The sequence below is a fragment of the Dermacentor albipictus genome, chromosome 1 (assembly GCF_038994185.2).
Source record: "Dermacentor albipictus isolate Rhodes 1998 colony chromosome 1, USDA_Dalb.pri_finalv2, whole genome shotgun sequence".
Classification (NCBI taxonomy): Eukaryota; Metazoa; Arthropoda; class Arachnida; order Ixodida; family Ixodidae; genus Dermacentor; species Dermacentor albipictus.
The window spans coordinates 434,122,857-434,145,867 of record NC_091821.1 but is presented as its reverse complement, the minus strand read 5'-3'; the positions used below and the strand labels follow the sequence as shown (position 1 = coordinate 434,145,867).

Below are 23,011 nucleotides of genomic sequence, written 5' to 3'. Positions count from 1 at the left end.
CAATAGTGAAGAGATTGCGCTCTGCTGAGGACCAGGGCGCATCATCATGTAGTTGTATAGAATATTAATATTCAGTACACTGTTACTTTTATTTGAAGTTTCACTGGAGCAATAGTGAAGAGATTGCGCTTTCCTGAGGACCAGGGAGCTGAGTTGGACAAAATAATTTAATCATTTTGAGTGCATATTTAATGCACGATAATACGAAAGAATCATATAATGACCGAAAAAGATTTGCTATACTTCTGCAAAGTACTGAAGGAATAGAGTAGTATACGTGCTAAAAATTCCTCGCTGTATTAAAGTAATAAATTATATTGTGTAAAATTTACGTCCTGCTTTAAATTTACAGAGCATAGCTTGCAGTACGACATTGAGGTTCTCCGGTTCCCTTCGACTTTGTGTATTATGAGTTTGCATTATATTATGTCAATTAGGAACCAAGTGTGGATAGAAGGAGCCCTAGTACCATGGCAAAAGACTGTAAATTGTATCCCAAATTCGTGCAGTACAATGTGGGCACCAGCTATATGTTGTGTTGCGTCACCGGACCTTTATCTTAATTATCATTAAAATTTTATTTTTCTTTAGAACCCAGAGGCATAGAGTCTCCTAGGTAGCTTCTAGCCAAACCCTATCTCCCAGCCCCCGTTTCGGGTAGCAAACCGGAGACTAATATCTGGTTAACCTCCCGGCCAGTCCTCTTCATCTCTCTCTCTCTCTGTACAAGGAAACCCATTTATAACAGAATAATACAGACAAATGCATGCAAGACGAAACCACTGGCGCTGACGGCCACTCAAAGTTAAATGAAACGAACGTAATTTATCCGTCAAGCTGTGGCATGTGCGCAGGTGAAAGAGTCAGCACAACGTTTCAAGATTCACAAGAGCTGCTTTGGATCTCGTGTCTTTGATACCGTGCAGGTCGTGCTCCGCTATTTTCTGCACTAACGTCAAGTTCATTAACCTAACCGCTGTTGTTAGCACCCCTGGCACACGCTGGTTCGTCCGTGTTTCGGTGAAAGCCCGAAATCTCTTTCGAAGTGTCATTTCTGCTTGACCCTGACCAAAAAACGAAGCGCCATATTCTGAAACGATCAACTGCGGCGAATGTTCGCCGTCAGGCGTGCGCTGATCGGTTGGTTTAACAAAATTGGTTGAGCCACGTCATCCGATTTTGCTCAACCAGCCAATCAGTGTGCGCCTGACGGCGAACTATCAGCGCGGCGATAGTATTGCCGAAGTGGATCGTTTCAGAATACGCCGCCAAGTCGCAACGATCGGTGTCACTCACTGAGCAGGTCGCGTCTCAGCCTCTGCAAGAATTCGTCCGTGGCCGCAGCCACGAACAGACTGAGCCTCTTCGAACTTTGGCCGTAGCGGTGCAACAGGTAGGCACGCGCCATGTAGCTCACGTTGCCCTCGAGCAGGCCGTCTCGCAGGTACGGGTACAGCAACTCCCGTCGCCCGCACACGGACAACCCCGGAACACCGGGCACAGCTCGGGGAACGCCGGAAACGCCGTAGTACAGACTCAGCAGCCGACTCAAGGGCACGCCTCGGGAGGCGATGAGGCGGGCGTGCTTGCCGAGGAGAAGGCCTGTGAGCCGAGGCGGAATCAAGGCAATCGATAAAGGTGACAATGCACTAAACGTCGCCGCCAACGCTCAAGGCCATGTCTTTATGCTAGTCTTCTTTTCTTTTGGTCTTTGCGGCGTTGTACAAAATGCTTACAAGTAGCTGTAGTGGCAGCCATAGTAGCACATACACTAGCATCTACTTCCGATTATACCATAGACCACGCACACGCTCATCACTTAAGAAAACGCACTGCCCTGATTGCAAGCAAAGCATGGTTGTAATGCATCTATTGTATAGGCAGGGCACTAAATGCTTAAAGATTAACATAATTGTGACAATAAACCTGGATCATTGCTAGGCGAGTCTGAACAGCATCGATATTTGCTGCTCTGTACATCGATCGCGAAATCCTCGCGGATCAGCATAGGCAAGTGAAACGAAAGACTTAACTGCAGTGTGGACATGAAGGAATGACACATTGTTGTGTCTTTGTGAGCGCTGCTGATTAGCAACGAATGCGAAACAGCTCGCCCAGCTTGCGTTCCTATTGTCGAAACGAGGCACAATGTTTTTTCTTGGGCAACTTGGTTTTCTTTTTCGTTGGACCAAACGCATACGATCCTATTTGGAGGTGAGTGTCGAACTACATACTAGTTTGTACGATGAGTGACTTGGTGTTTAGCGCAATGAAACCTTGAGGCCTGGATGAAGACAAAGATGCACACGCAATGTTTGCAAGTCATCTTGATTGAAGCCAGACCATTTATATGGAGATGGCGAAGATAATCTAACATCCGGATTATGAAACATCAAGACAACAATACTGACGGTGTGTTGACGCATATCTAGCCAAGGTTTTTATTTTACATCTTTGACATTCAATTCCGTTGTTTTATCCTTCTGCCTTGACGCCAAAAGCCACTCTATAACAGTTGCGTGCCACCACTACGGGCTACAGTGTAAGGTTAGTAAGCCATCAGCCCCTTCTTACCAGTAAAGCTGTGCTATGCCTCTCCAGGCAGCGCCTTGTTTGCCTTACGAACTGCTTACCGCAAGAAAGTGGTGTCTTGTGGCCAATTCACTGAATTGCAAGGGACGAAACCTGTCTTGTGTTTCGTGGTAATACCTTGAATTGAACAAGCTACTAGATAAAGATGTTCTCGGAAGCTGGAGAAACTCGCAATATCAGCAACGCAATAGCTCGTGCTTGAACGACATTGATTTGGTCACGTGCCTAATGTCCGGCACGTATGCATACAAAAGCATTCCCTAAATTACCTTTCCAGGCGAGTGCGAAGATTGAGAGAATGTTCTACAGCGACGTGACGCTAATTTTCGCGAAAATATTCATGGAAGTTTTCTAGGACCGATTGATACATACTAAACCGGACACTATAAGCTTCTGTTATGATACCGGCAACAAGGACACTAATAGATCACTCTAGAAGTTAATCAAAATGTCAAGCCTTATCTGTCGTACGGCGCTCCGCAGTTGCAGGATGGGCTCTGAAGAATATCGTTATCGCAGGCTTGGGCTAATGTTTGCCAACTTTGAGGTTCCGAAATATGAGCGCCCAATTTTGTATGCACGAGAATTTTCGCTTTACTGCCCCAGGAGAAAGTGGACGCAGCAGCCAGGAATGTAACCAGTGACCTCTTCCTCAGCGTACAGTGCACCAGCGTAGTGCGTGAGAGCAATGTCCCCTTGAGCAACGTGGACCCAGTTAAACACACACGCACCGTCGATTGCTCCTCGTAGCACGCTGTAAGAGCACCAGTGTCTCTTCCCTCCCGTCTTGTAGGCGCCGGGGCAGGACTCTCCAAGCCAGACTCCTTCATGGCCGATGACGCTTCCACCATGGCGGTGCAGCAAGCTCTCCACTGATGAAACGGCCAGAACCACTAGAGACGAGTTGAAAGTTTCGAAGTAAACCACTGGGAGCGCATTATGAGCGTTATATGTATGTATGTTCTTGTGCACGCTTTATTGATGATCGTGATTGATGACTACGCCCAGGCGAACGGCTGCGCCAAAGCGGGGAGATAGCTGTTTTAGGGCGCAGACAACTGATGTCGATTTGAGCAGTGCATTGATAAAGTCTCCGCATCTCATTCGAGTCAGTCCTATGTAATAAATACATTTATCAGGCATTGGTTCATCAAATGGTCCTTGGAAACTGTGTGCTTGTGCTTGTAAGAATAAACGAGCATGAGGACTACGTTTTAGCGCTGATCGGCTATTACCGCATGAATGCTGCGCTGGATGGCACACGTAACGCTTCTAGATTTCTGATGCGCACTCTTATTGATCGCGTTCCGTCCAGCATGAAAGGCAGGTAATCCTTGCTACAATTGCCCTCTCAAAAGTATTACGCTTTAACGTCCATAAGAATCCATTGGAGTCCGCAAAATATTCTTGCTAATATATTAGAAATTTACTATAATGAAAAGTTCGACCTGTCTTGCGTTGAAACTATTTTCTAAGAGGTAAACTCGACAGCAATGCTCCTGTTTCGTTCATGCACACAATACCAAAACGAAATGGTACTGGAAGGCGGCGCACTATTTTTGGCTGTCGCGTGAGCTAAAAAAAAAAGAAGAAACTTGCTTGCAAGTCGCGCAACTTCATTTAATTCCCTTTAGTGGTTTCTTACATGCCTTCATGCAAATTATGTGTAACGTTCGTCCACTACACTTGCTCCTTTGTTTATGACATGATTTCTGCGCTCAATACCATCGCGATGGAGCTTGTGTACTTTTTTGCACTAAAATGCAAACGGGTCCTAGGCTGTTGTTAACAGAGCAGGAAAACCATCTCGCGATCACGTTTGACTGAGGTGCCTTACTTATTGTGTTCCCCTGAAGTTTCTTAGTTTGTACTGTTGTATGACTGTTCTGAGTAGTAGGGACGTGAATACAAACCACCGATCGTAGCCGACAGGAGAGGATCTATGGGTGGAATTCGAGATTCCTTGGCTGGCTCGTCCGCTTGCCAGATGTCAGTGAGGTTTCCCGACCTCTGGATCATGCCGACGACGATGCCCTGCAGCACTTTGCCAAGAGCCACGGCGATCTTGGGCGCTTCCCAGCCGACTTGCGCCACGCCTTTTTCAACAGTGAAGTCGCTGTCGTTCTGTCTGGAGGTAGAAGAAAGTGGGTTGGCCTTTTTTTTCCTTATGCCAATGCGCACGAGTCATAAAGGTAGGTAGAAAGATTTTGAAGCCTCACTACGCTGATATACAACTATTGACGGTGTCGGACTCGATGTTATGAACGTCACGTCGCCTTCCGCAATATGCGGTGATTTAAAAAGCAAACATAGCTTTTGGCAATAAACGCATAGAAGCATCAGGTGTTTTTCTCAGATCAGGTGTTTTTCACACACAGCACGAGGGGTTTCCTTTGCTTATGAGCACTCTGAGTGAAACAAAAAAGGAAACTATACAGCAGTCAGAAAGAAAACTACCGAATGTGCTATGTCTGGCGTATCGCATGCTCATTCGTATAAATGCAATATATTAGTAAAGGGCAGCAAAAGGTGACTGTGGATTGTCTTTGGTGACCAAAGTAATCAACATCCTTATCAGCATATGTAGCGTAGGCCGACAAAAAAAAAAAGATCATTTTAGGTTTTAGCATCCGAAAATTATGCACAGCCTGAGGAGCAAGTGTGCGCAACGGCATACGTAAACGAGCCCTGAAAACTACCTAAAAATGGCGTCATGAGCAGCGTCCTCTGGTATTCGAAAACAGTAACATATGTAACAAGTTTTCTTGATCATCATGTTGTTTGTTTACGAGAAAATGCACAGTGAGATCTGAAATCCTGACTTAAATTTGATGCATAAAAACAGAAAGAATTATAAGTGCCACGGTAAAAAAAGAAAGTACTGCAGTAAAATAAGCTGAAGGACATATCCGTTCAGCATAAAAAATTGTATTAACACACCTATTAGTTTTTTAAAATAGAAGGCTGAAACCAAGGTGACCAATTTTCCGTGCCTACTCCCCTTAAAGAAGTGTAGACACCAAGTTTAGAGGCTAAATTGACCATTGCATAAGCTTTGTATGCTTTCGAGGAACGTTCACGAAGTATGACTGACACGAGGTGGTTAAACGGACATTTATTTCAATTTTAAAGTACAGGAATCAAACGTGGCTTCCTTCTTCGGACTCGTCGCTATAGCCATCATGAAAACATCATTGTTGAGAGCAAAACAGGGTGATGTATAAGGCTCTGTATAAGATTCTCCCCCTACCGATGCTTTTTTTCAGCACGAGCGGTTTCCTTTGCTTATGAGCACTAACCGAAGTTTCAGATCACTTGTGAAATTTCGAGCGTCCTGCGTGCTTGTTTCAAAATGGCTGCAAAAACAAATGACCGCCCTAATGCTTTCAGCAACCCACCCCCCTTTCTTTGCAGTCCCGGGTACTGACCTGTTCTCATGAAATGAGTGGTGGAGCATGAGGAAGAGGGCGCACATTTCTCTCTCGGTGAGGATGCTCTTGTTGAACGTCACAGGATGCTCTCCCAGGCCCCGAGGCCATGGACTCAGCCAGGACTCCAGGGTCATCTGCTCACTCAGGTCCCGGCCCACTTTGTTGCCGTCGGCGAGTTCATAGTCGCTCACTGTGAACCTGCGGCGTGAGCCCGTTCACCAATATCTTATACATCCGCGATGATTATGAGTATAACTAATATTCGATATAGCTTCCAAGCGACACTCGTCCTTCCAAAAGAAAATAAGGACAAGTCGGTTTTTATTACGAAGGGGATAAAAACAGCGCCAACGACCAAAGCAGAGACGACAGACACAACGCTGCTCTGCTTTGGTCCTGTCCTTCGCGCTGTTTCTATTGCCTTCGCCACGAACCAACCAGCCACATTCAGCATACTCCAGCAGTTCTCATTGCACGGTGAATGAAAATATTCTTTGCCTCCGACGCTTCCGAGCTTTATAGGACTGCGCGAAGTCTTACTTTGCCTGCGTAAGATAGCTGTACATGCGTAAAATAGTTGTACAGTTTATCAGTCGCAATGTCGAAAGCGCTGGCTGTGGTGCCAGTATTCGCCGCCGAAGGTCTGCTACGTATGATGACACTCTTTCTTCGAATCATGGGCTAAATCCAGCTGGTTTTGTTAATACCTGCTCCCGGTTCGCACGCTTCTTGGCCATGTGAGAGCACTGACACTGATCGTTAACTAATGGAACGCGTTCAAGAAAGCGCTTTTGAGTGGTTAGCAACTGCTCTTATGTCTGTTGTCAAAATCATTCGCTCATTCTTGAAGGAACCCTGCGTACAAAATTGATCTTGCGAGCAACTACGCTTACTGAAGAAAGTGCAGTGTGTTAGAACCTCAGTTTCTACGGGTTTACTATAAAGTCCTTTTCTACGCGTAATGTTTTATTAAACATATTACATTTAAAGTAGACTAGCTATTCGGCGAATGCGAACGACATCATGAAAGCAATATTATGCATTGGATGCAAGGAGAACCTGGATATAACAGTACATGTTATATCCATATTGCAATAGATTTTTCAACTGCCTCACGAAGAAAGAGCTACTTAGAAAAAGGTGAGGAGACGGATGGTTACGAGTTAGAGCACACGAGCTTGTTCTCTGCACTGTATAAAAACAAAAAACGACTACGCACCATTATAAAAGAAGTGAACTGGGCATGAAACGTTCAAGCGGCTCTTCAGAGCTACCTGTCAGCTTGAAACTGTACGTGAGTGCCAAGTTACATGGTTCCTCAGATGTTGCCACTTACGAATTGCGAAGTATGAGCACATACCTCAAAACTTTCCTTTTGCTTCATTTTGACCTATACTTACCAGTTCAGCAGTAGACTGGCGATGTCGAAAACGTTCCTTTCGGGGTACGCCGCCTCAATCTTTTGCACTACGTCAATGAAGTAACTCACACTCAGTGCTAAGTATTGGTCTATCTCTGTAGCCACACCACCATTCGTATGAGTGTACTTCGGGCACTTCGAGCTGAGTGCTCTCTGCAGCGACTGCGGTGTGTCAGGAGCTCTGGGAAGCGGAACGCTGACTCGTTCTTCTATCCCGGAGTAAAGTTTCTTCTGGCTGGAGTGAAAATCGACTGGAAAATGAGAAAATAAAAAGCACGACGAATTTAGTGACAGGCGTTGTTGAGCTAGTCGGCACATGACTTGACGTATTATTAGAAATTCCCCAGGTTTGCAGTTGTCAGTGCAAAATAACAAAAACAAGGACAACTGATCAAGAGCGTGCAATTGGGCAGCGCAAACTGAGAGTTTCTTTTCACCAGTATTATGTTCTGTCACGTAATAGCTATGCCAAATTTGAAACCACTGCGAATACACGCTGGAGTAGTGTAACCGGTAACTTTGCCGAGCAAAAGGTAATAAAACTATACTTACTGTCATATGTGATCAGAATTTTCGTTTGGTCAGGAAGTTGACAACCTGGGTCTAAGGACGATGAAGAAAAAAGAAAAAAAATAGCGCGAACGTTACCTTAGCTTCGACATCCCACTGCCAAAACATATTACATGCTCACATATTCTACATGTTGAAACATACGTACAGTACGGCATGTTAACGACGATACCCTGCCACAAATTTAGCAGAAGCTGCGGATTCTGGGTATGGGCTCATCTTGCCAGCGCCAGTTTTTTTCTGCCCATTTTGTAGCAGGGCTGTGAAAGCCGGATATAAAAGCTGGTTAAATACAGCAGTAGTTATCTGCTGTATTCCTTATGACGAAACTTATGCGCTCATAAAAAAGAATGCCTTGTTTCTGGGTTAACATAAACGAAAAATCAGAAGTGTAGGATGGCGGGAAAAAATTTGGGTTTTACTGTACACACGAGTGGCGCAAACTTGACCAAAGTGTCGTAAAATTTTATTCTAAATCGGTAACTTTTCAGAATATCTGTTTCAGTGAACGCTTATTCATTATAGCTGGCCGAAGGAGATATGACATGTCTGGCGAGTGTTGTCAGGTCGTATAATTCCTAGTCACGCTATCCTAATGTCCATCGCTCCAACGAAGCATTACGATGAATGTTACGTCACGCACGGATGAAAGCACTCTCATATGCAATCAATCGGGCACACGGCCTCTGGGTTGTCGTGGCGCGTGGTGTCATCAGAGAGTTGGGCAGGACCCTTTTTCAAAACCGAAACGAGCTTTGTTATACCAAGCGATATTGAGCCTGCGAGTAAGTGCTGAAAGGCGAAGCCGGCGCACTTAAATATTTACTTACAAGACGAACTCAAGTACTATGCGGCGATGTTTCGCGAAACAACACTCAAAGAAGCCACGGAATGTAGACGACATAGTTACCCGTGCACTCCAGGAAAGGGTCACCCGCTTTTCTCGATAACGCCGTCACGGAGAATCGGAGTGAGTGGCAACTTGATGATTCTTCGCCGGCGCAAACTTTCTTCACGCTGTACCGAATGGCCTTCACTGCAGTGATAAGTGGGATGGAGAGAACACGCTCACGTACCCAAAAACACCCGAATACAAACACAGACGCACACAACATGACATGGTATACAGAGCACCAAATAAAAGCTGTTCAATGCCCGCGAGCGAATGGCATTATAGAAATCCAGCACGTTTTCTTTTTGCAAGTATAAGTATTCGGACGTGTTAGCACACTACGGTGGTGACATTGAATAACTGCTAGAAACTTAACAGGCAGTTGCAGAAGTCTCCCTTTTCGGTGAAATGGACGCACGAGTGGGGACCACTGTCGTTTGGTTTCAACAAAGTTTGTTTCAACATATAGCGCCACGTGAAACGGCTTCAGTGTATGTACGTACGAGCACGCAGGTGCCGCAAATTGGTGCCTTTGTAAAGGTTTTGAATACAGCTGGATGCTTGTCACAACCTTCTTACCTTTGCTGCCTGTCTCTTGGCAAAGGTCGCTGTACGTTGCCACCTTGGTGCCATTTGAACTGAAGCGGTCTAGGCAGACTTTAATCGGCAGGTGGAGTGACTCGAACTGAAGAAGAAATTGAAAAGTGAACTTTCGCGCGAGCAGTGTTTATCCAGATGCATGTAGCAAAGCTAAGCACACGGGGTCAATGGGGTAACACTTGACTACCACTTTCATTTATTGAATAAGACCAAAAGACTTCTGTTAAAACGTTTTTTTTTTCTCTTCACCTATACGTCTCTTCGTGACAGGATTTTGGCAATCGGAACTTCCACTCGCCGTACGAAATTTTACTCCCATTTTTTAACTATATAATCCCAAAAATTAAAAGCGCCGACATGCCTGGCATTGTTGCGAGCACGAATGATGTTACCCCTAGAAAGAAAAGCAAGGTAAAGCGCAATATGGATAACGAGAAACGTGCGCCCTGATAAAAACAACACTGAAAGGGGCCGATTCAGGAGTGAAACCAATCTCATTCCATACCTACCTCTTTTGAAAGAGCGAAAAGAAAGACAGAGTTCTTACGGTAACGTTCACTATTCGAGGAACGTCGGTAAAGTGTCCCGGATGCAGTGCCCAGTGCCGAACCGTTAGCGGAGCTTGGAAGTCCTCTACGGTATCAGAGGCATGCCCGACCGGTGAACGTTGACAATCGTGGCATAGGATGCCCATAGGTGCTGCAAGAGAATGAAGGAATCGCAACTAAATTCTTCGGTCAAACTGAAAGAAACTGCCATACCGGTTCACTTAGAAAGTTATGAAAAATGGTAAAGAATGCAAAGCACTGATGCGCAAGTCTTATCTGAAAGTAAGGCAATGTACTTCACGAAGAAGATCGCGCTACATGTTAAGGCTGCATTGCGTACAAACATTGAAGTCTTGGGACCAGTTCACTCTATAGAACAGACGTTTATAACACTTCGACGCTGTGGGTGACTTCTGACGGTATTAACGCTCGTAGCCTTCTCTCACCTCGCAGAAAAAGATGTAAATAGGGAGGGTGAATAAATGTATTCATCTGAAAGGGAAAGGCTAAATACCGCGGGTCGTTAGTCAGAGATTGAAATCACTCGGCTAAAGTAGCCTTGAAGCCGTGGCAATAAAGTAGCAAAAAAAAGCACCGCATGATAATGGTCAGCATTGATCACCCGATTCTCGTTCTTTTATTTCCACTCGAAATTTCCGCGTTTAAAACGCCACGCAGAAGCTCTAAGCACCATGAGCTGTTTGATTTTGAGACGGGAGTTCATTTTCACTACCAACCTTTATGTCAGCATAGAAGGGAAAGCACCATTCTCGTGAATGTAAGATTTAGTCATGAATTCGCACAGGCTGAAGGAAGAAATAAAGGCAGAACCGGTGTTCGTATGCGCGCCGAACAAGAAGTACTGTGTACCTGTTTAGATGCTAGAGCATGCATCCTTTCTACAAAAGTTTTTGTTAAAGCGTTCATTTATTCCGCATTACACACATAAAAAAAATTGAAATTTAATGTTCGTATAAGACTGGCGTGCTCACGGACATAATTTTCAGCAGTCGGTTGGTTACTCTCATTGACTAATTTTTCAAATTATTCTGACTTTTAGGTTATCCAGAATTATAGGCACTGACTTCGTTCGCCATATATATCTGTCGACTTAGCTACCATTGCACAGTGCCGACCGTACACTCTCTGTGTATCAACATTATATTTCACCTCGGCAAACCTCTTCGGTGAGTTCGCGTGCAATCTGCCTGAGCAGCACGTCGTCCATTGAGTTTGGAATGACCACGACGGAGTCGCGGGGCCCATGCTTGAAAGCACGCAATATGTCGGTCCTTGGCCCCACTGTAAAGATCTTGAGATCTGCGACAACAGAACAGATAGTAATAAGCGCTGAAATAGGATGATGACACAACACACAGGATAACTGAAATCCCTCTGAAAAACTTTGGCAGAATGGTTGCTGTAGCAACCAACTAGACCACCTTGACAGCATCTCTTGCAGCATGTGGACTTTGCGTAGTTTATGCAAATGCGCGTAGCATGTGCGCACAGCCCCTTTACGCCTGTCTGCCGCTCCCATATAGTACCGTAGTCACATAGCTGGACCTCAGAAGATTTGAAGGGTAAAGGCAAAGCTTCCGCATTTCGCAGGTTTAAAAAAATGACGTCTTCGAAAGGATCATCTTGTATTGGATAATTGGGGCCTGGCATCTTTGTCCAACACATTGAGGAAACTAGATGATTATCCTCTGAGTGAACAGACCATATTACAGCACCGTCCCGATCGATCATCGGCTCAGAAGGCAGTGAAAACACTCTTGTGTTTTCTCAGAACCTCTGGTTTGCTCGAGCGACTTTAACTGAAGTGCTGTCCGTACACGTAGCTACACCTTCTCTCTCTCTTCTTTCTGTTCCCCTACTCCCATCCCCCAGTGTAGGGTAGCCAACCAAACTATTGACTGGTTAACATCCCTGCCTTCCTGAATTCTACTCTCTCTCTCTGGCATATGCAATAGCAGCCCCAGCGCAATGCCAATATATAGTTCCAGTTCCTAGCGTGATAGTCATAGTGGTGCAAATGTCGTGCATTTTAGTCTTTTTTGGTGAAAGAAAGAGCGCACATAGGTGTTGTGGCCTGGAAACAAGCACAGTGTCTGTGAGGGCGCCTCGGTTTTCTTTAACTTAACGCTAAGTTGACTAATCGAAAATGTTTTCCAAGTAAGCACAATCTGCGCATTTGGCCGGAGGCAAATCACGCACCAGTGGGGCGGACTTTGTGCCGGAAACATATCTTAATTTGCACGTGAACTTCGAGGTGCGAGATTAATAACTGCACACAATGAAAATCACGATTATCGGTAAAAAAAAAAAAACTCTTCGCAAACAAACAACGGCATGAATGAAATTTTGTAGTGGAATTATGAAGTTCTGCTCAACGTAGAGCTTAATGTTTTAACAGTTCGTCTCTAATCGACTGTGTTCGGCAATCGTGCTTTTCATATCACAACCAAGAAATAGATTTCGGGGTTGTGGCTGTTTCATTTCGGCGGTCGAAGGTCGAACTCTCCAAGGTTAATGTGAGTGCACTTAATCCATTTACCACACAGTGAACAGTTTTTATTTCACCGTCTGCCTGGTTAGGTCAATGATTGACCGTACACTTGGTACACAAAGGTGCTAGCACCATCCCGGAGATTTCTAGGCATAATAATCGCTGTGCGTTGTGCGGTGCTGCCACGTGATAACTCTCCTGAATAAGCAAGAGTCGTAAGAATACGTGCCATTTCAGTGGCGACGTCGTGTGGTAACAATCACGACAGTGCACCGGTATTCGCTACAGTGTCACTCCACATGGCAGCGCTTGAAATGCGCGAGTGTTTTAAGGTCCCTGTAGGGGGTGCCCAGTAGTCAGCAGTGAGATACTTACCTTCATGCTTTTCTCGAAGGTGCTGGACGACTGTGCGTACGTCCTCGAGACTCGCTCTGAAGGAGCTGAACTTGAAGTAAACCACCACCTGCGAGGAAGAATAAACGTAAAAGCCTGTCGTTTGGGCAATTATGCGATGAATGTTTCAAGGTTTTAGGCTCCAGGAACGCTTTCCAATGGCTTGAGTTTGCATGCCAGCATAGCTACGTTGTAAAGCGGGTAGTACTATAGTTTAACTTTTACAATACCACTCGAACAGAAGAGCGTGAGTGTTTCTGCGCCAACATTCCTCAACACTTAATCCTGTCATTGCTACAGCGCAAAGAAACTTAGGCGTGTTACTCTCATTCCTTCGCATCCACATTGACTACTAGAAGTGGTGACAGCACTTAAATGAAGACAGCCGTCACCCCCTCCCCCTACTTGTGTTTGTAACTCCAACAAACGTCTGAGAAAGTGGCGTCAAGTGAACTCCGTTCTTTAACGTCCTTCGGTATGGCGTTATAACTATAAGTAGCTATGGTCTTGTACATCACACGCACTAAGCATCACTGCTCCAATTCATAAAAAGCTGTTACGTTGCACTTGTTCATAAGAGGAAATTAAGCCCAATCTTGATGCTGAAAATATAATTAGCCAAGGCATAACCCAATGGAAAGAGCGCTTACGAGCGTAAAGCTTTGCGAATCGGGCCGAAATAACAAAGCTCTACGCTCGTAAGCGGCGTACTGGATGGTCGCCTTCACTAATACTATGTCCAGCCAGCACAGGATTGGTTCAAGTTTACCCTCACTAACAATTCTAGCGTTAAAGTTGAAATGTAATAAAAAATTGGTGGAAACAATGAGGATAGGACCAACAGAGCGCTCTCTATGTCCTCTCCTCAATTTTTCCAACAACTTCTCGCGCTTTTTCAAGCATGAAGATCGTAAATATACGTACTAGACCACACCAAGATGAGGTTGCAACAATTCTAGCGGGGTGATGTTTTGTGAATACAGGAGACGAATTCACAGTGTTTTGTTCGTAAGTGCTGACCACCATCAGCCAGCCGTCATGGTTAATATTATGTCCCGCTTCATCATTGGCTAGAACCTAGTCTGATGAATAGCTTTAGCGTAATCACAACAGCTATTACTTTAGAATTGTTCTTTAGAGAAAAGTCCAGCCAATCCTTATGCTGTATGTGTTATTAGCGAAGGAAGCTGGACAGTGACAAAGCACACTTACGAATGAAAATGTTTGCTAATTTGGCGACAGAATGCTAGATTACTTAACTCGTGTTGGCAAAGCCTGTGCCTTGCGCAGTCCAATCTTTTAAACCAATTTTGTTAAATGAGTCTTGAATGGGTTTCCTTGCATTGTTCGAGTTAAGGGGATTATAATGATTTACTCAATAATCTGTTACTTCCTGAAGTAGACATTTTTAAAAGATAAATAGCTCTTTAGTCCTTTTCCTCTTAGTGACAGCATAACAAGGCGGCTGAAGAAAGGAAAATGAAAGTTCATAGCTAATAAACTAGACAGTTATTAACTATTATGGGAAGGTATATGTGCCTCTAAGCATATGTGCAGTACCAGACATCAATGTATTACGCCTTGTGGTTGTCTAGTGAGCCCTATAGCTTTATGTTACAAAGAAAAATCAGGCAGAAGGAAGGGAACATATTGCTGAAAAAAATACTTGTGTGCTTTTTCTTTCCTCAGAAGGCAAATAGAGGGAGTAAATAGAGGCAAGAGACGGTTTGTGGGCTAGAATTTGGATCGTCACGGATGTGCTTTCAAAAGTCAGGGATCGAAATCACAACGGCTTTAGATCTCTACCCTTTGTTGATGAGTGTTGTCTATAGCCAACATACAGAATTTTTTTTCTTGCCGAGTTTCAGTATTAAGTACGGAATTTTTGGTTAAATGTCTTCGCCCAACACTGAATGACCGGCAGCAAGCACCATTTGTTGGTTTAGAGCAGAAACACTGGACGAGGAAGAAGAAGTTTGGCACGCGACTCACTGTCCTTTGAAAGCAACGTCAGAGGAGACAGGATGATGTAACGTATCCAGCGAAAGTGGTGTCACACAAGTGATGCAAAGCAAATCAAATGTACACCTATGATTGAAACATGATGAGAGCTTTCTATGCAAATTAAAAACGAAGCTTTAGTGGCTTGGGGTGAAGCTCACTCTCACTTTCTCGCCTGGAGTCTTCCCCCTATTGCTGAAAAAAATTCCACAAGATATTTTTTGGTTTTGTTGATTATGCGTATTGCTGATGTGTTGCGCAGATTTATAGTATAAAAAATAAACTTATTCTTTCTGCGTATTTATACATCTCGTCCATAAAGGGTTAAGTGCTCTTGGCCATTGGCTGGCCACCTTCACTAATATTATGTCGCAATGGACAGGAATTTGCTACCAAGAACAGTTCTAACGTAAGCACTTTCAGTGAATACGAACACGGGGCCCGCATTGAAAAAAAGTTGCTTACGCTGTAACGGTTTGCAAAGAAACATTTAGCTAATTTTGATGTTGGTTATTACATTAGTTAAGCCGGCCAACAAATGGCAAGGTGTACTTGAAAAGCTTTGCGAATTTCGTGCCTGATCTTTTCAAAGTGAAACTGCTTAAGAAGGTTCATAGTGTTCGTCGTGTGGCGGTATCAAATGCCAGCCAGAGAAAGGCCAGCCACGCAGCCTGCGTAGAAGCCCGCAAGCGACCGCATGAGCAGGCCGTTAGAACATGGAGCCGGTACAGCATAAAGTAAAACACGCGTGATGTAGTTGAGAGTAGAGAATTATAAGGTTGGATATAGCAAAGTGTTTAAAGAAGCGTCTGGCAGAGAAAGAAATACACCCGATATACTGAAACGTTTTCAGAGCCTCTAGAAGGTTTCAGGCAGTGGAGAACCAGACCACTAAAGTTCCAGAAATGCGTGTTAGGCTTGAGCATCTTTATGTAGTTTCGCAGTCTTGAATGTACGCGTTGCTCAGATTTGCATGTTATTCAAAGGTTTCTTTCCTTCACCTTGCAATAATACAGAACACAAATAGGTCGTAAAGACACAGCAAGCTCAATTCTCAGTATCTAAACGCATCTTCGAAATTGTTCATGAACCTAGCTCAAAAGGAAGTTTTTGTTCTCATGTTTCCCTTCTAGAACACAGTGAAAATAGCGTTGCCACGACGTTCTCTTTAATAATTTTCCACTCGTTCTTGCAACGGCCCGTTTACAGGACGTTGATCAGTCGGTGGGCAGCGACTTGTGACGAGAATAAATAAAGCCGAACTAATCGTTGTGTCATAGCGTTCTTGCTTTACCTTGGATGGAGACAGCGGATAGGCTAGCTGTCCTCGGGGTCGAAGCCTGTCCCATGTTTTAAGCACTGCGCGCCATATGTCCACTTCTGTGCACTGCGAGCAGCCTGCGAGCGAATGGTGGAAATATTATACACAGCACGTGAATAGATGCACACTTCTAGCGTGTGACAGAGAGAAAAGGATACATTTCATTTTACAAACGCCGTCGCTGGTAACACGTCAGGTATCGCTTTAGGGTTATCGGATTGTCAAAATGTGCTTCATGTGTTGTATAAGCAGACACCTGAGGATCGGGTGTTGGTGTTATTTCTAAAGTGCATGGTCCAGCTTGGATAATGTGTTCTAGCTGCCATTTTCCCAAGAGCGCTGGGTCCTCTATGTGCACGCAGAAGTCGCAAAGTGTGAAGTTTCCAGTACTTGCATTTACCTAGAAACTGAGCGAGCGTGAAAGAACATTTAAGCAAATCTAACTATGGCTTTCTTCAGCAGTGTCTGTTGTCCGAGGTGTGTGTTTACGGACAGTGTGCGCTGAATGCGACGTTTAAGAACGGCCATAAGGATGACATTTCTTTTTCAGGTGGACTTCTCCATTGCGCTTTTGTAGTACACAGCGTGAATAGAATTGCGTGATGAAGATCTGTTGCTGTTGGGACTGTTGAGGCCGCATGTTTTAGTTGCAATTTTAACAGACCATAGTTTTCTTTTTGTCGATGGTTTGCAATGTGCAGTTTGTGTAATACATCCATGGAATAATGACAAAAATATAAGGCAGAAAGCGAGACCGGATAAAATTAGTTCGTTCAGCCACTACGAAGAACAACGTGCTTTCTGAACATAGACAGGTTATTTGGCTCCGCAGTCACATTGGAGGATTGAGGAGCATACCTATCCGCGAACGGACCCTTTCTGCGCTTCCCTCATACTTTCACTATACTCTCGTCATTCTGTAATAAGATGTAATGAAGGACTCTGGTAATACCGATAAATGCGGCTTGGTGTAGTGCGTTCGACACCTGCGCTGTCTGTCATGCATCCTTTTTGAAATATTTATGCAGTACTAGTGCTCAGCGCAATATCGCTTTTGCGAGTGTCAGCACTACGAATTTTAGTCGCGGAAAAGTTTGTTTTATGCCTTTCGGAGTCCCATATTATTGAGTTTGGCTAAAGTACATAAGAGGAGAATGGAATGTTTTGCGATAGCTTAGATACTCCCACTTCGTCACGTTTAGTGTAACAATACTTAAGCATAAGCTGCATAGGTTACTTAAAGGGCAACTGACGCGTTGCAGAAGTATACATCATAAGTCACGTTGCATTATATGGGACACGTTCCATATTCAGCCATCGACCCTCGATCGCAAACGTGCACCTCTGTTATCGTTAAACTGTATTAGCGCAGTAACATAGCAGGGAAACTTTGGTCAGGTCGCTAACCTCGGCTGACTGCAAACCGAACCTGACAACCACTATAGAGTTACCGACGTTTGACAAACAATCAAGATGGGGAAGGACCCTTCAACAGAGTGCACTGTCGGATCCCGAAAGCGCGTAAACTGGCCTGAAGCGACTGCTGATGCGGTCAAAATAATTTGGGAAGATAAACTGCCGCTGTGTGCCGTAATGGTCGGAATGCCTTCCTCTATGCGGTGATGGCAGTGCTCAACGACAGTCGTGCTGTCCTCGAGATATTGTACGAAAAGGAAACACGTGCGGGTGAATCTCGGCTATATAAGCAAGTGCGACCGGTAGCAGCCTCCTCCGAATGAATTATGTGCAGGACACTTTATAGAGGACATGCACTCATCATCATGCGTCTGTTTCGGCGTTCTCTTCGGAGACACCAACCGCCTCAACAGCAAACACGGCCACTTAAACAAACACCAGAAGGCTGACCAATAGCTTGTTATTTGTGCCATTAATGAGCTGCGTTGGAGTTCAAGTGGTGTTGCAGCGATGTGCCCTATTCGACGCTGCTGTGAACCGTGCACAAGAATGCCCGTGTTGCGTAACGACTGGCCCTAGTGGTCTATAGAGTGACACCTTTACGTTTAACCACAGTCAACACTGCCCGTGAACTCAAGTTCACGGCCTCATAGTATAAACAGGAAGAAACGTGCACGACAATATAATGGTACAAACAGACCGGTCTTTGCTGCGTTGTAACAGAGTTTTGGTTCGGGCTAAAACGCTTCTATAACGCAACAGAATGTAGCCAATACGCGCCGTATAGATAAGCTCGTCATTAGACGGGCATATCTTCCCGACGTTGCCGAACGAAAGTTGTCGAAATGAAGGCGGCCTTTCGAATGATCATTTTTACAATGTTGTCCATAGAGTTACGCTGGTGCCTTGTGGCGAAGTTTGACAGGTAGCCGCAGGGGCAATCTTCAATATCTTTTTTTTTGGCAGTAACTGTAGTTGATAGAATTGCGAGATCATTATCTATTGCAATGTTACGAAAGCTGAAAACTTTGCACTTCGGTTTTTTTCCAATTTTGAAATTTTCATTCAGGTCGAATCATTATAAACCGTGATCAAACGACTCCGGCGGCGACACGGACCGATGAAGCGTACTCTGTCATGGCCGCGCGGACCGTACTTTTAAAGCGATCTGCGAAGCGGACAGAGTGTGCCGACTGCTGATAGCTCCGCGCGCTGTGATTTCGCCGCTTCGCGTCGAAGAGAGACGCGCTGGCCCATGTCCTGAAAGCGGCCTGCGAAAGGGGCAGGGTGCGGCTTGTGCTGAGAGTTTCGTGAGCGCTGTGTTCTCGCCGCTTCGTGCGCGTTGAAGCCACAGGCAGCACGAAGGTAAAGTCGCTCGCTGCTGCGCGCTCTATCTTCAACGCGATCGTCTTACAGGACGGACGGACGGACGGACGGACAGACAGGCGGACAGGCAGATGGGCGATTTTGTCACTGGGTACGCATAGAAATGCTTACGCATTTATTATATGACAGGAAGGTGGGGTTAACCAGGACTGGGTCCGGTTCTCGGGCGGGGTTCCGGCGCTGGGGACAGAGTGACAGGGGAGGAAAAGAATCAGCGAGAGAAGGTCAAGTAGAGAGAAAGTCAAATGACGGTATACCATTACCTTTACCTGCCATGTTCTCAATGGCACAGGACGGCGAAGCATGCGTGTCATGGCGTGAGTTGTACGTCAGCACTAGCTCGGTGGCGTCTTCGCTTAGGGCAGCTGCCGACAAGCTGACCGCCGTGTGACAACCACCCGTTTTCAGCAGCCTCTCGGCCACGTAGCTGGAACCGGAAAAAGACCGCGAGCGCCACTCAAATTCGGAACGCATCGTCCCGACAGTGAGTGCTGAACTCGCAAAGACTGGGCCGGTATTCGCAAGAAAATTCACAGGTTACGCTGCTCTTAACAACCGATGCAGGACCACCTTGATGTTAGACATTATTTCTAGGGCTGTGCGAATAAATATTTTCCTTGAGGCCAAATACAAAATGAAGTATACATTCGTAACAAGATGAGGCATGCGTCTGATGCAGCAAAGTCCGGAAACAACTCAGCGCATTCCCATGGGCTGCCAAGATAATATCCACCAAACAAGACTTGTAGGTAACGTCCAGATTCTAGAAGCGCTGAGATTGAAAGCGGATGAAAGCGTTAAGAAGTCGGCAGTAGGGATAAGCAAGATACGTTTAGAGCATTGGTGGAAAAAAGGCCGAGAAGAGATTGATAGGGCCGGAGTCGCTACATACATACAACAATATGCAATATACAGATATAGGTCTCATAAGAGAGAAGATCTAGGAGAGATATGTGAAATACTAGACTCCGATGCGTGTACACAATACGTGATCAGCTTAAGCAGGCTAGATAACCATTTGGGGCTGCCACGTTTCAAAGACAGTGCCAATATAAATAATAATGATGATCATCTGCTTAACTGTTGTATTAACTTGTTCACTTCCAAAAATTTAATCGTGAACATAGTGACGTTGTTTTTCTTTTCACTGCACTTCATAATTTAAAAACTTAACTTACTTGCAAAGAAAAAGATTCACAAGCCTTGTCGAGAATGCTTGAGCAAAGAGCGAGCCTGCGCATACCTATGCTATGCTATGCTCAGGGTTATGTGCCGAAGTACATATCAAGTTGCAAAAATTATGTATGCATCCGTGCTGTGCTTTATATCATTTGCGGTCGTTTAGTGAGTGAGTGAGTGAGAGTAAGAGTTTCATATCTTTGATTCCAAAATTCATGCGAATGCTCGAAACGTGATTGTTTGAATTCGCTCTGCGATTTGAGATCGGAACTAAGCATATTTAGATTTTGCAGTCCACTTTGTTAACTAAAAAGGCTGCAGTGAGTGAGTGAGTGAGTGAGTGAGTGAGTGAGTGAGTGAGTGAGTGAGTGAGTGAGTGAGTGAGTGAGTGAGTGAGTGAGTGAGTGAGTGAGTGAGTGAGTGAGTGAGTGAGTGAGTGAGTGAGCGAGCGAGCGAGCGAGTGAATGAGTGAGTGAATGAATGACTGAGTAGAATATCAGTTTGTAGACAGAATCAGCCTTCCAGGTAGATGCTGGTATTCATTTCCTCTTACGTACATAATCAATGATTAAAGGAACTTCGGAAGAGTAAAAGTAACAAGAAGTCTGGGTTGTCGAGTAATCTGAAAGGAAAGTCACTGCAGCCTTCTTAGTTAACAAAGTGAACTGCAAAAATTAAACATCCTTAGTTCCGATCTCAAATCGAAGAGCGAATTCAAACAATCACGTTTCGAGCATTCGCATGAATTTTGGAATCGGAGATATCAAACTCTTATGATATAGATCACTGCATTTCGTAATTAAGCTCAGTTATTATCACAGTTGCCTTTTCTATCTGGCGTCAAGAATGTATTACTGCATCTGCCTCGATCACGACTCTATGTGCACAAAAGCTACACTTTCCCTGCGCCAGCATCGACACTGAACTTTTCCAATAGATCAGCCTGCAGAGTCACATGCTTAGGCAGCCTTGAAAAAAAAAGTGTCCTCTCACCTGGCAATCTTCCTTTGGTAATTCTCGTAGATGGTGTTACCAGGGATAGGATCCAGCAGAATGAGGACATCTGTTTGCGTATCGCAAGTGACTGCAACGCAATGAGCATGTAAAGAAAAAAAAATCAAAGCTGCATGTCGAATTATATCACCTTTTTAGAAGAGCTAGGCCTCTCCAAGAACACTCAGCAGTCGTAGAGGATAACGATTATGCATATACGTGAAAGAAGCGAAAAAATCATTACGTACCCAGGTTATCATCGTTGTTTTCAAGGCACTCCTTTGATGGTTCTGAATACGAAAGCAAGAAAGAGAAAGGGTAGATTTCAAGGCTGACAGATAATTGACAGAAGTTTGCTTGCATACTGTGTGTTTACTTACATTATTAGGTTTTGACGCGTGCAAGCTAATGTCACAGGCGGGAACTAGGCGACGGGGATCGGACGCAAGTCATGGTAACTACAAGCACTGCTGATTAGAGAGTTTCAGATTAGCGAACGCAAGCGCAACACGGTTCATTAACGTGCTGCCCGCTGTTTGAAACTTTCTGTTGTGAGTGATTTGGGATCGTGGTTTCGCCGAGTCAGTTGCAGAATTCCTCATTCGCCTTCCCAGCTTTTCTTTTGTCCTTTTTTTCTTTCCTTTTTTACAGGGGGGGGGGGTTGATGCCATTCAGTACTTTCAAAACTGTACATTGTTACTGAATTTTAGGATCTTAACATCATGACTCCTTTCGCATGGTGAAATCATGAGAAATTTTGGGTTTGCATATTCATTTCAACAGACAACTCTCAACAAAAACAAGAAGCGCGACCTATCAGCTAGCACAAACATTGGCTAACTGAAAGTAAACATTGTAGTAGACTTGTACGGAACAAATTATGTGTAACTTGTTTCTTCGAATATATTACATTTTTTTACTGGGTAACGCTCGGTGTTGTTGAATTACTTTTTTCGGTAACGCATTAGACGTAGCCAGTTACTTATTAAAGAGACAAAGTGCGATAAGCGACGCCGCTTTGAGGTATTGAATTTGGCTGAAACTGGAGCAGGACGATCATGGTCGGGCCCCACTGCAGCCTCGCGAATGCGCGCGTTCAGACAGGCAAACACAGACACAAACTATTTGTTTCCTTCTCATAACACTCCATCAGATGTTGGCTAGCAAGTTGAACCGGCGTTGCATGGCTCGATAGCACAGCAAGACAGATAGCACGAATTTTGTCAGCTTTTCATTGGCCCTACCGGGAGCGCCTTCTTCGAGCCATACAAACAATGAAGCGCTTCGTGGAGGGCCCAGACGTGAGCCTCGTGGCAATGAGTAACCGCCATCTTCTGAGCAAGGTGCTTGTACGTTGCTGCACCGCCCTTCTCACCAATGCGCACATCAGGCGAGCTTTTAGTGTTGCTGCTCGAGTCTTCATAGAAAAAAACGAGGGAAGGTAACCAACGAGAAAATTGAAAAGCAAGTGTTAGTGGAGATCAACACCATGTGATGGGCCGCAGAGGACTCACTGAAAGAGCGAGGACAGCTCGTATTATTTACCGTATTTGTGCAATGTTAATAAATACTAGCGGGAAGTAACGTAAAAGTAAGCGATTACATTATAGTAATTGCTAGAATATCTTGTGGGACAGTAATTGTCACCGTAAGCAATTACGTTTTTCGAAAGAAGGTAACTGTAATTAATTGGTCACATTTTTCAACGTGTGCAAGTCTGCGCTACAGAAACGTTTTTACCGGTAAGTTAACCGTCT

At 44.7% G+C, this 23,011-nt stretch overlaps 1 protein-coding gene across 1 annotated transcript in view; it reads right to left on the bottom strand.

Annotated features, from left to right (window-relative positions):
- The window catches only part of LOC135907788 (uncharacterized), a 71,579-nt gene that overhangs the window by 27,233 nt on the left and 21,335 nt on the right, over positions 1–23,011 (bottom strand). The window contains exons 6-20 of the mRNA XM_070532299.1: positions 21,503–21,544; positions 21,255–21,345; positions 19,352–19,509; positions 16,254–16,357; positions 12,941–13,028; positions 11,224–11,373; positions 10,053–10,204; positions 9,485–9,590; positions 8,924–9,049; positions 7,996–8,046; positions 7,424–7,694; positions 6,021–6,221; positions 4,506–4,720; positions 3,324–3,485; positions 1,297–1,602 (exon numbers count right to left, since the gene is read on the bottom strand). Coding sequence (XP_070388400.1) covers positions 1,297–1,602; positions 3,324–3,485; positions 4,506–4,720; positions 6,021–6,221; positions 7,424–7,694; positions 7,996–8,046; positions 8,924–9,049; positions 9,485–9,590; positions 10,053–10,204; positions 11,224–11,373; positions 12,941–13,028; positions 16,254–16,357; positions 19,352–19,509; positions 21,255–21,345; positions 21,503–21,544 — 2,223 coding nt within the window. The remainder of the gene's footprint in view (positions 1–1,296; positions 1,603–3,323; positions 3,486–4,505; positions 4,721–6,020; positions 6,222–7,423; positions 7,695–7,995; positions 8,047–8,923; positions 9,050–9,484; positions 9,591–10,052; positions 10,205–11,223; positions 11,374–12,940; positions 13,029–16,253; positions 16,358–19,351; positions 19,510–21,254; positions 21,346–21,502; positions 21,545–23,011) is intronic.